The sequence below is a fragment of the Opisthorchis viverrini genome (genome assembly GCF_000715545.1).
Source record: "Opisthorchis viverrini unplaced genomic scaffold opera_v5_57, whole genome shotgun sequence".
Lineage (NCBI taxonomy): Eukaryota > Metazoa > Platyhelminthes > Trematoda > Opisthorchiida > Opisthorchiidae > Opisthorchis > Opisthorchis viverrini.
This window is the reverse complement of record NW_008751714.1, coordinates 1,336,769-1,347,753: the sequence shown is the minus strand read 5'-3', so window position 1 is coordinate 1,347,753 and position 10,985 is coordinate 1,336,769. Positions and strand designations below refer to the sequence as shown.

The 10,985-nt window shown below is 45.6% G+C and overlaps 1 protein-coding gene across 1 annotated transcript in view; it reads right to left on the bottom strand.

The window, feature by feature from the left end:
* The window catches only part of T265_03854 (hypothetical protein), a gene marked incomplete at both ends in the record, with an annotated part of 21,287 nt that extends 16,866 nt beyond the window's left edge, over nt 1–4,421 (bottom strand). The window contains one exon of the mRNA XM_009168435.1: nt 4,183–4,421. Within this exon, the coding sequence (XP_009166699.1) occupies nt 4,183–4,382 (200 nt within the window). The remainder of the gene's footprint in view (nt 1–4,182) is intronic.
* Nucleotides 4,422–10,985: the final 6,564 nt, after the last annotated feature.

Here is a 10,985-nt window from a genome sequence, read left to right as displayed (position 1 = left end):
GCAAGCATAGCCTGTTTGCCAATTTGACATAGAGTACGGACGTTAAAAGCTCCTATATAGGAAGGATCTCGTGGATTTAGAAAGGTGTTATTTTGTTTAATGTTTGTAGGCAGCGAGGAGCATAAGGCCCTTCGGTCAGATGACTGACAGTCAAATGGCCCAGCGACGTTTGCTTGTGCATTGGGAAGGGGTTGGGGAGGGACATCGGTAGACGCTGAACTGCGTGGGCAAATGATACTTCCCGGTTGCCCAGGCCGAGGAAGGGGGTTTGGTTGAGGTACCCCACCTTGAGCCTTGACTCAAAAGTCTGACCCACAAGGCAATGGGATGACGTAGGGTTTTGTTCGGGGACCCTGACCCTAGCCTCTGACTCAAAAGTCTGACCCACGAGGCAGTGGGAGAATATAGGGTTTTCTTTGGGGACCCTGCCCGGAGCCGATGACTCAATAGTCTGACCTGCTCGGCTGCAGGGGGTTGTCGGCCTAACCCGAGGGCGCAGGGAATAAGGCATTACTGTCTCATTCCTGATGCGGCTGCGCACAGCAGGTGCCTTTTGAGCAGCACCGGGCTCTTTGGTTTTAAAAGTATTTCGACCGTATTGGATAATGCGTCGGCGGTCACGGTCAACCGTTGGGCGATCGGAGTGTGCGGTTTTTGGGGCCGACCTTTTCTAACCTGTCCTTCCTCGGGGGAAGGCAGCATCGCTGCTTCCATAAATATGAACATGCTGGTCGCCTGGGGGAAACACCTTACTGCCTTCACACTCCTGTCGCAGAGGACAGTACGACTTTACCCCCAGACCGCCTCGTAGCACGACTACTCGTAGTACGGGGTCTCGCTGCTCCCCTTTGGCCTTCCTGGCGTGGTTGCACCTTGTGGAACGAAGTTCCAGCCAATGTAGCCCGCGGGATCGCTGCAGCGCTCAAGCCCGACCACCACGTCAAGGTTGCAGCTTTAGGTCGGGGAAGCGAAAACTAGCTACTGCTGCCGCCTCCCCTCTTCTGAAAGGAAACCACAAGCATTACTAGAAATGCTGATGAAGTTAATCCAGTCCTTTGACATGCGACTTGAGCCCACAAAGTGCAAACTCATGCCGCGGGACGTGCAGGTTTTGAACATGTTTTTAAGAATTCAAGAAGTGATGTTGTGGAATAACATACATATCTTGGAAGTAGCACTAACTTTGAAAGTATTGTGACAAACGAATGCAATACACGAAACTCAGAGGCCAGAATGAGTTTGTCAGTTTTTCACTTGTGGCATCAAAAAAGCATATCACTAGGTTTCAAAGGAGGTGCGTACCAGATTACAACGGGAACTGTACCCCTGTACGGCTGCAAGACTTGATCATTTCGGACGGATATGAGTTATCTTCAGGGTCAACAACCACCAATTTCTCAGACCCTTAGTTGCAATCAGCGATTTCGCAGAAGGTACTTTACTCAAAGAATGTACCTAGCACTACAGGTTCAGGTGACCGTACCATGGCATGCCAAGAAGGGCGCTGTTTTCCGTGTGGAATTTGGAGTGGCAAAAATTTAGTGGGTAGGATATGACAAGGCAGAAGGGAACGAAATTAATATTACGAAACGTTTGGACACTGTTGGTACTGTTTCTCAACCACAATGGGGGGTACGTGAAAGATCACTGCCAAATGCGTCCATTTCTATCCTGAGCACTGGAGGTGTGGGTACTCGGCTGTTTGTAGTAGGCTAACCCTATGTTACGCTCCATGTTCCATCTTTCTTGTTTCCATTATAAAGCTATACCAAAATAAATTGACATGGGTGTAGGGCGGTGAAGAACCAGTGGCCACCTCTGGTGCTGCTGTCACCAGTGATGACGAGGACGATAACTGTATTCTAATCATAATGATATTTTGTTAGCGGTTAAGTTAAATCATTGGGAGATCGGAATGTGCGGTTTTTAACCAGCACTTCCTCGGGTAAAGACATGATCGTTGTTTCCATAACTATGGACATGCCCATCACCTGGAGCAAACAACTTACTGCCTTGGCACTACTATAGAGGGGCGTAGTAGGGATATTACGGCCGATGTTATGACGGGCGACAGTTTAGTTTCGTCGAACAGCTCTCTTCCAGGCTTTCCGGCACGATCCCACCGTGTGATATGAGGTAGTCCACGAGACCAATGTAACCCTTAAGGTCGACCTTCACGCCGCAATACTTCATATCATGCAAAGAATCCAGGAAAGCGCAGGGGGTGAGACGGCGATGCCACCCTGGAAGACGGACAGCACCATCGATACCCAAACAGCTCGTAATCTCTTCCATACAGTCTGTCAAATCAGTTGTTAGTCACCCGAAAGTTTGCGTCAATCTGAAGCAGGTATGGAGAACAACGTCTGTCTAGGTGAAGGGTGATTAAGCTTTCGCAGCACATGCCCGGGGCATTATGGTTGATGGTGCGGGAAGTTTTCAGTGATTGAGTTGCCAGCTGCATGAATTTGACAGCGCCATCTGATACAGGCAACGACGTATCGAAAATCCGAAGATGATTCAGGTCTTCTACCCATATAATCCGTCTCAACAGCAACTTGGTGACACATGCACTCCAAGACCCAGTGTTATGCCTTTTCGACACAAATTGGCAGTGATTCGGACCCCGAAGTTTCGTGAACTGAATTCATCAGGTACACCTTCATCAGAGCTAACACAGTTACCGAGATATAGGGAACTCCTCAGAACCATTGATTCTCAAATTATAGAGGACACATTCCAAGACTACATATTCATCGAGTTAGGCAATTTTATTGCAAATGCCATATCACCGATCGAGATAACATCATCAATGCATTGTCAGGAAGCGGAATGTTAAGTAGACGCAACTGAATCAAACGTGCATCGGGTGAGGAATTCTGAATTCACCACTCTTCCTGAGTAGAGCATATGGGGGGTTTTCGGGACCAGCATTTCAGTAAGGCTGAAGGAGGTTCTATTTTCACAGCCCACGTTTCTATTACAGGCGGGGAGACCGGATGGAGAGTATCTGTTGGCCAAATAAATTGTTGTTCGAATCCGTCCACCTAGGCGTCAAAAGGTTCGCCTATAATGGATGTAGAAACAATTGGTTTTACTGACAAGATGCCTCCTGGGACCCTCCGGAAGAATCAAGCGGAACAACCTGTGAATATTCGCAGTTGTCTCCGCTTCTTGCGCTTTTCAGCCCTTTGTACTAAACAAACTCCCTATTCTGCACGGTCATTCAGTTATACCGGGGGCGGATGATACATCCACCTGGAGTGTGGTTGCAATGAATCTGCTGTCGGAGATCCGTTGCTTGGACGGGGCTAGCTGTACGACAAATAATAGTACCGGCTACCAGTACAGCCTTAGATATCTCGCTTCACGGGTTGTTAACACTGGATATCAAATAAGCAGAAGCGGGAGTCAGTCCCGATTCATTCGTCTGGTTCAGGAGTCCACGCAACTTATGGTGAACAATGCATGCATATTTTGATTGGACCTGAAAAGCATAATGAAAAGCAACAACAGACAAGGCTGTAACCGGAGTCCACTTACATCGCCAAAAAGAACCAGAAGCTAGGAATCGAACCTCGCCATCATTAAGTGGAACCAATGTGGGTTTTGGGGGTCCATGGCTGGCTCGTTGGTTCACGCCCCGTATTCGTCCGGTGACTCGTCTTCTAGCCCATGACTTATAGGTCTTAACCATGGGACAGCGATTGTTAGGGTTTTCTAAAGGGACCCCTCTCGGAGCCGACGATTCATTATTTTGCTGTTAAGGGCCGGCCTGACTCGAGGACTAGTAAGACATAGCTGTCCGACTCCTTATGAGGTTGTGCACAGCAGGTACCCTTTGAGCAGTGCCAGATGTCACTGTGTTGGTAGCCACAAAATAACCTTTGTATAATCGTCTTTTCCGATTATCACTGTCAGTTGTGCAAGAATATTCCCGTTTTATTTCTCGTCACAAAGCAGCCATAAACGTGAGATCCATGTTGATTAGTTATCCAACGGTTATTTTTATCGAATATTGTCACATGGGCTAAGGCACAAAAAACCGGTGGTGCCAACATCGACTGGCAAGGCGGAACAAGTCTGGAGTACCAACCAACCTGCTGTCTAACAGCAATCATAATCAGAACACTGAGGGCTGTTGGGATTGCAGTATCCCAAGACAATCTTAGCAAGACTCACCTGGAATCCCATTCCATCCGTTTCGCTCGAGTGAATTCTCTGTAAGCTCTGTTATGACGTCTGAATACGAAAGGACTTAACACATGGTGAATGAAAAGACAGAACAGGAAGCTATATAGCATCCAGTAATAAAAGTATGTGGGACCGAAATCATCTACTATGTAGTCATTGTACGTGGACGTCTCGTTCACATCCGGCATCTGCGAGGCGACCACAGCACATCCCCGTCAGGGTTGCCTTGAGTCAAGAAGCATGGACGCTATCAAAGTCAACCAATAGAAACATTGATTACTCCGGCAACGCATCAGCCAATCGGAAATCGGTACTGTCGACAGCTCATTGGACGCTTGTGTGGCGTGGGCGAAAGTCCAGCCCGTCGTAGCATGTAGCGTGATATAACGGTCGTCGTCATTGGCACGTAGCCGACTGGCTGTCTGTTCGCTCGCGAACGCGGCAGTTGGCTTGTGCGTTGCCGTGGGTTGCGTAGCCAACCTGGCCAAGCCGAACCCACGGGCTGGCATGGCGATAGAACATGTGACCACGGCCTACGAGGTTGAAAAACTACCTCGGCATCTTGGGTATCGTTCCGATTGAGCTGTGGGGCGGCCGCTGTGCAGCAAGTGATGACTATAACAAACGCGCAGTTCGACCGATAGTCGGCTGAGTCTCCCGTTAACACCAAGTTAATCTGAAACTTCAAGAAAAGCTTTCTTTTTCTTGAGCTGGAGGAGAGGGTTGGTTTGTTAAAGATCACCTAGGTTCATCTGAGCCTAACGTATACAAAAAAGCGAAATGCAGAGTCCTTTCGTTCGCCATTGCCGGTGAATTTTCTCCGGCAACTCAGCGCAGTTAAGAGCAGTTCCGGTTCAACGAAGGGTGCCAACTAACCGGATTCGGAGTTGAATGTGGTTTAATTGTCAGTGCACCGTATTGGAGGCTTCTTTATTTTTTTGCGGAAGTGCACGTCAGACAGCTGTCTAAAGTATTTGACCTCAACAACCGGACTGGGAATATTATTGCAGTCGCTCACTGTCCAGGTGGACTCTAGAACTGAACCCTAACTGAATCCGTCGTCGTTGAACATCTCTCCCACTTGTTATTCCGCAATATGTGACCTAGGTTTCATATGAAGCCTCGCCACCTAAGGGGACTTCCTCATGTCCGTATATATCAAACGCCGTGGAACTCAAGCCATTGATCATACGATGAAATGCAAATTGGAGAACTCATCCTGTACATCATATGGTTATTCGCCAGCCTCGGAAGTTTCGACTTCAGTTAACCGCACATAGTTTTCGGTAACACTCTGGGCTTTTTGGTATCTGACTTAGACGAAAAGTCGTCAGGACACTTCGAAAAAAATTCCCGGTCAATCGACTGCAATTGCGGTGCATTTGTCGCTTATTCCGGTGTCCATATAGAAGCACGTAATTCCGAATGCACAGAAATAGTGGGCCTTCGCATACCACACTTTAATAATATCTTTGATAAGCTGTGCTGGATCGGTTCTAGTTGCTGTCAGAGTTTGGTGAATCATTGGTTGAGTCTAGGAGTATCACACCTATCGAATGCAGGTTGGGCTACTTATAGACTGGAACACTGAGGTGCTCACCGACAGCATGTAACAGGGTTGGTGATGGATTGTGTGTGCATCAAATCATAATGCTCAGGTGCCTCACCGTTCGGCATACCAAACGATTCATTGAAGAAATTTCCATCCTCGGCTAATCTGTCTTTTGTCTCATTATCTCATTAAATGACAAAATAGCCAGGCTCAAGAGAATCGATTACATTGTGCATCTGGTATGCCAAAAAGACAGTAGTTTGGGTGTTCTACTTGTCAGGAACTAAAGGTCGATAGTTTGTTTTTAGTGACGAAATTAGCTACGTGGCAAGACCAGATATCGGCTTGAAATTCCTTGTGAAAGTAAATCCTAATACTGTGGTACACCGCTTATTGACAGGCCACCATTTATAAGATTGCCGGAGGTGAACAAAAAGGAACATCTTGTCATATTACAACCAGGTCGGTGGTTAGTCGTCATCCTTGTAGACATGAGAAATGACATTCAGGGTCGTCATTTGAATTCACAAGGTACGGCAAGGGAAACAGTCCAGTTATGCTCAAGAGAAACTCATCTCAGGAGATACGTCATCATCGTTATTATTATTATCAACATCATCATCATCACCATCACACTCTATTTGAACGCCAGGGTTTTTAGGACATTGCCGAGTTCGTCTCATGGTTTAGTCTTCACGAAATTAAATAAGCATGGAGAGAGTGGGTATCCGTGACGCACAACTCATTGTGTAGGGGAACCTTTAGAGAGCTCACCGTATATCCCACACATCCGGAAGTTTGAGTATACAAATAACGTATATTGTTCACAAAATTTCAAAGTATTTCTTGGTGGGCAAGCGTGTCAATGAGAAGAAACCAGCAAACCGATTCGAATGCGCCTGGAAAAAACAGGAAATCCAAACACACCCTCTAAAAGAACGTAGATTTGCTAGAGAAAAATCCGCCAACACATTGAAATCGAAGTGTACACAGTTACCAGAGATGTGTGCAGCCATAACCATACGAAATCAGGAGCTCCTTTCGGGCCAGTCCTATCGGCGATAACTTACCCTCAGTCCCGGTTAGCCAGACGGTTGTGGTAAATGGTGAAATTACTTCGTATTGGTCCATAACCCTCAACTTGTGGGATGGCTTCGAACTGGCACCATCGGTACGCGAAATGGACCTTGCAATTTTGAGCAGCAACTGAGGTTCACAAATATGTCCTCACGTGAAACCTGGTTTTTTTTACACGTCAACGACGAAAACGCCGGGAACAAAACTGAAACGTCTACAGCTGTTTTGCGCAAAGCAATTTAATTGCAGCTTGCGAGGTCAATATCCTGAACACAAAGGAAATTCACTTGGATGTGTCTTCGCAGATATACTCATGGATGTCATAGAAAGGCAAATGGAGAGTCTAATTAGTTAGGATAACTTCTACAAAACCTATAAATATTAACTTGTTAGTCACAGTTACAGTGCAAGAAACAAAGAAACAAATGTTCAAGGTACTGAACACCACTCATTCAAATAGCCAGTCAGCAATGCAGCCCGGAATGAGCGAAACATTTGGCTTTTCGGATATTTTACGGACTCGCCAAGACGATTAAACACTTCGGGGTTCATTTTCTAGACATGTCGCACTACACATAATGCTGCAGAGAACTGCAGGTAGTGTGGGGAGATTTGTTTTTGTATGTGGAGATTTCATTCTGTAAGTGAAGCCGATCTATGCTGCAAAGCGGAGAAACACTGTACAGCTGTTTCATCCTTATTGGGAATCATAAGCAGTGCGCAACTCATGAAACTCCAGAGAGTCTCGAACCCGCGATCCCCCGGCTAGTAGTTTGAGCACTTGACCGTTCGACCACGAGCGGCTCATCGGCAATGTGATTAACCTGTATTTGCCTTCATGTGCCACCGAATTCTGACCCCTGCAGTTAAAGTGCATCTACAGCTTTACTTCATCTCTAGTCCTATTTGCTATCTACACAGATCTACTGAGAGGCAACCACCATTTGTGCGGGTCAAACACATCTCGATTTGAACTCGGGAGAGTTTGAGCTAATCCCATATTAATGTCAGGCTCGACAAACACGAACCTCGCGACGAATGTAATCTACCGGACACAACGGGGAGAAGATACGTCCAATAATGTTGCGGATGGCCATTTTGAAGCTCTGGAAGTCTAGACAAAAAACTGCCTGGGAAAACTAAGAGTTAGTTTTGGTGTTATTATATTTCAAGCTCACGGAGTCATCTAGGCTAGGATAATTATATTAGTATTCGTAATTCTTATAACGCACTTGAGTGTGTAAAAACATTGTGAGACTCTCGAACAAATCGCGAGATTGTACGAAAGGTATTGGCAAGTACCATTTTTAACATGCAAGGAAGCTCCGGCTGTAAAGTTAGTCCATCCACGGCGATTCTCCTTCACACGAATGTTCAGTTCTCCAAACTAGTAAATTTGCCCACTGTGAGTTTAGAAGCGTTATCTTATCTCGGTCCGTTGTTATGGTATTCCGGTTGCTGATAGGGGGAGACCAAACGAACCGAAGACACATGAAAGATGAAGAGACCTTTTAAATAAGTATCGAATCTACATAATGTAGCACTTAGACCATGGTGTGAAAGGCCTCTCAACCACGGTAGGCTAGTTTCGAAGGTTTTGCCCGATGCCGTGAAGAGTTTCAGTAGACTAATCACACACAGTATACTCTATAAATAGCGTTGTTTTCCTAATCTATTACCACTAACCTATTAACATTATTAATAATATTATTATTACTATTGTTCAAGAATGGTCCGTCCCCGGGCCAGCTGTTTGATGATAAATATAAATGACTGCAGTGTTTTAGATTCGTTTGATGCCTACCTTCTAAGTGCCCGTGAGGTTACGCGCATACCACGACAGTTTAAAACGTTGGTGTGGAATGATGAATAATGATTATATTTCATGCAGTCATCAATAAAATCACTGGATATCCTCTATTCTGCGAGCCTTTCACCACGTTCAAGGTAACTTTCCAGAAGTTTCGACGTTAAGAGACAGTCGCTTTCAATCAATTGGAAAATGTTTGGGACCGTCGCTTTGTTTGGCTGTCTAAAACAGAACAATAACAGGAAAATTTGGGCGAAAGTTACCTCTGACATCTGTTTCACTGGTTCAGATCGACATTAAGGACAGTCGCTTTCAATCAATTGGAAAATGTTTGGGACCGTCGCTTTGTTTGGCTGTCTAAAACAGAACAATAACAGGAAAATTTGGGCGAAAGTTACCTCTGACATCTGTTTCACTGGTTCAGATATCTACGGAAAGAACAGAGCCGATCACTACCGTAAGCGCCAGATCGGTTAAAGCGATCATTTTTGGTTAAGATCAGTAAATGTGACGTGAGTCCGGTGAGTCACATGAAGATACGTTTTCGTCCGGCATGTGTGATCCAGACAATCACATCACCAGTAAAACGTTGATCTTGACAGCTTAGATATCTGTCAGTGTTTTCTCAGGTGGTATCTGGTCGCGCAGGAGAACATCTTTGAGCTTGAAGGATGGAAAATTGTTGGCTGTTGCTGGAAAAAGGCATGCTTCGTGTAGTCTGATGTAACCTGATAAAGGTGCACCAGGAGGGGCAAGCTCACACAAAGAGTGCAATATGAAGTACTGAAAAAGCCTTTTTCTTTCTTAAATCTATATTTGCGCCTCCTCAGAATTGCGACGATTACCAGGAACATAATGAAGAAGGGCATACCCCCATCATGGTCTAGCATGCCAGCAGTGAATTGTACGCGCAAGGGAATTACAGATACAGCACTTGCAATTTGTTTTCCAGTTAAATATGTGAAAATAGGCCACAGATATTCGTTTATGATCGACTAGCAGCTGGTCCCGGGTCCAAATGCATTTTTGTAGCGGCCACAGGGGTATTGCTGCACTCAACACATTGGGGTCGGTTATCCAGGCCTGGAGTTACAATAGTAAATTGAACTAGTGGATGTTTCATGAAATCCTTGAAACCAACGCAGTAATCAGCGCAGTGCTATGTAACCGTGATAACTTGATGCAGCCTGGATGTTACTAGGAGTGACAAAACTAAACATTCTAGCAGCTGGACGTCTCAACTGGTAGCATTTGTTCTTCGTTATTTTGTACAAATATTGATTAATTGTCAGCTAGGAACACCATAAATTCTACTTTACTATGTTACGAAGAGTACTGCACTTCGGTAGGGAATCACACAATAGTAGCACACACTGCAATAGGTTTTTCGAAATATTAAAAAGTTTCAGAGAACGCAAACCGGTAACATTTGGCAATATAGGGACCTATGCTTAGGTATTTAACAAATAACAGCAACCGGATGGAGATAGTCGCTGATGAAATGTGAATGAGATCCTAAAGTCCCAGACTAGGAATTGAACCACCACTGGTTGTTCAATATTCTTCCGAAACCAGCTGGGAGATGAGCAACACTAATTCTAAGGATATCCGGTCATTGACCCTTACAGTGACTGCAACCTAGCTTTATGTAGACGAACTTCACACTGCTCTGGGGATTCCTAATAAGACCTACGAATAGGATAATCAGAAAACCGGTGATTTATAGAAACATGCGGAATAGAAGTTCTTGTGTGCTGTAAGACGTCGGTGATGTGTAGAGGGCATCTCAATGCGCATTTGCATAAAGCTAGTTACAAAGAATCAGAAAGCACCAGCAAGTGTTTGTACAGATGTTCATCTGCCTAGGCCGTTAGTCACCGATTTTAAGTGCTTTTTTGATATGAGTCACCTCCGAAGTCGTCATAGTTAGCAGTCGGGCATGCTTAAACTCATAAAACTGGAAATGCGAAACGTGAGTAGGTTGCATATAAGTGGAACAGTCACGCTAGCTGCACACCTAAAACCTAAAGTTGGTAGCTCGGATGTCCTGACGTCCAGCTGCTGCATCCTTTCGGAGCCTAGCTGCTACGCCACACAAAGGGAGCACGAGGGCCATGATATTGCCATGAAGCCCGAGCCTAGGCAGGGGCAGTCGAGAACTACGGACCTTCCGGTCAGTATGTTATCGCCTTGACCATAGGGCCAACTGGAGCCCATGAGCCATCTCGAGTGCTTTAATTGGTTGTAGATCAGACGGCTGTTTATCTGTTCGCCAAGTCTGGCAATTCACTTGCGAACTTTTCGTAAGCAATTTTGGGGGAATCATTAGTACGCGGTTGAGTGGGTGACCCA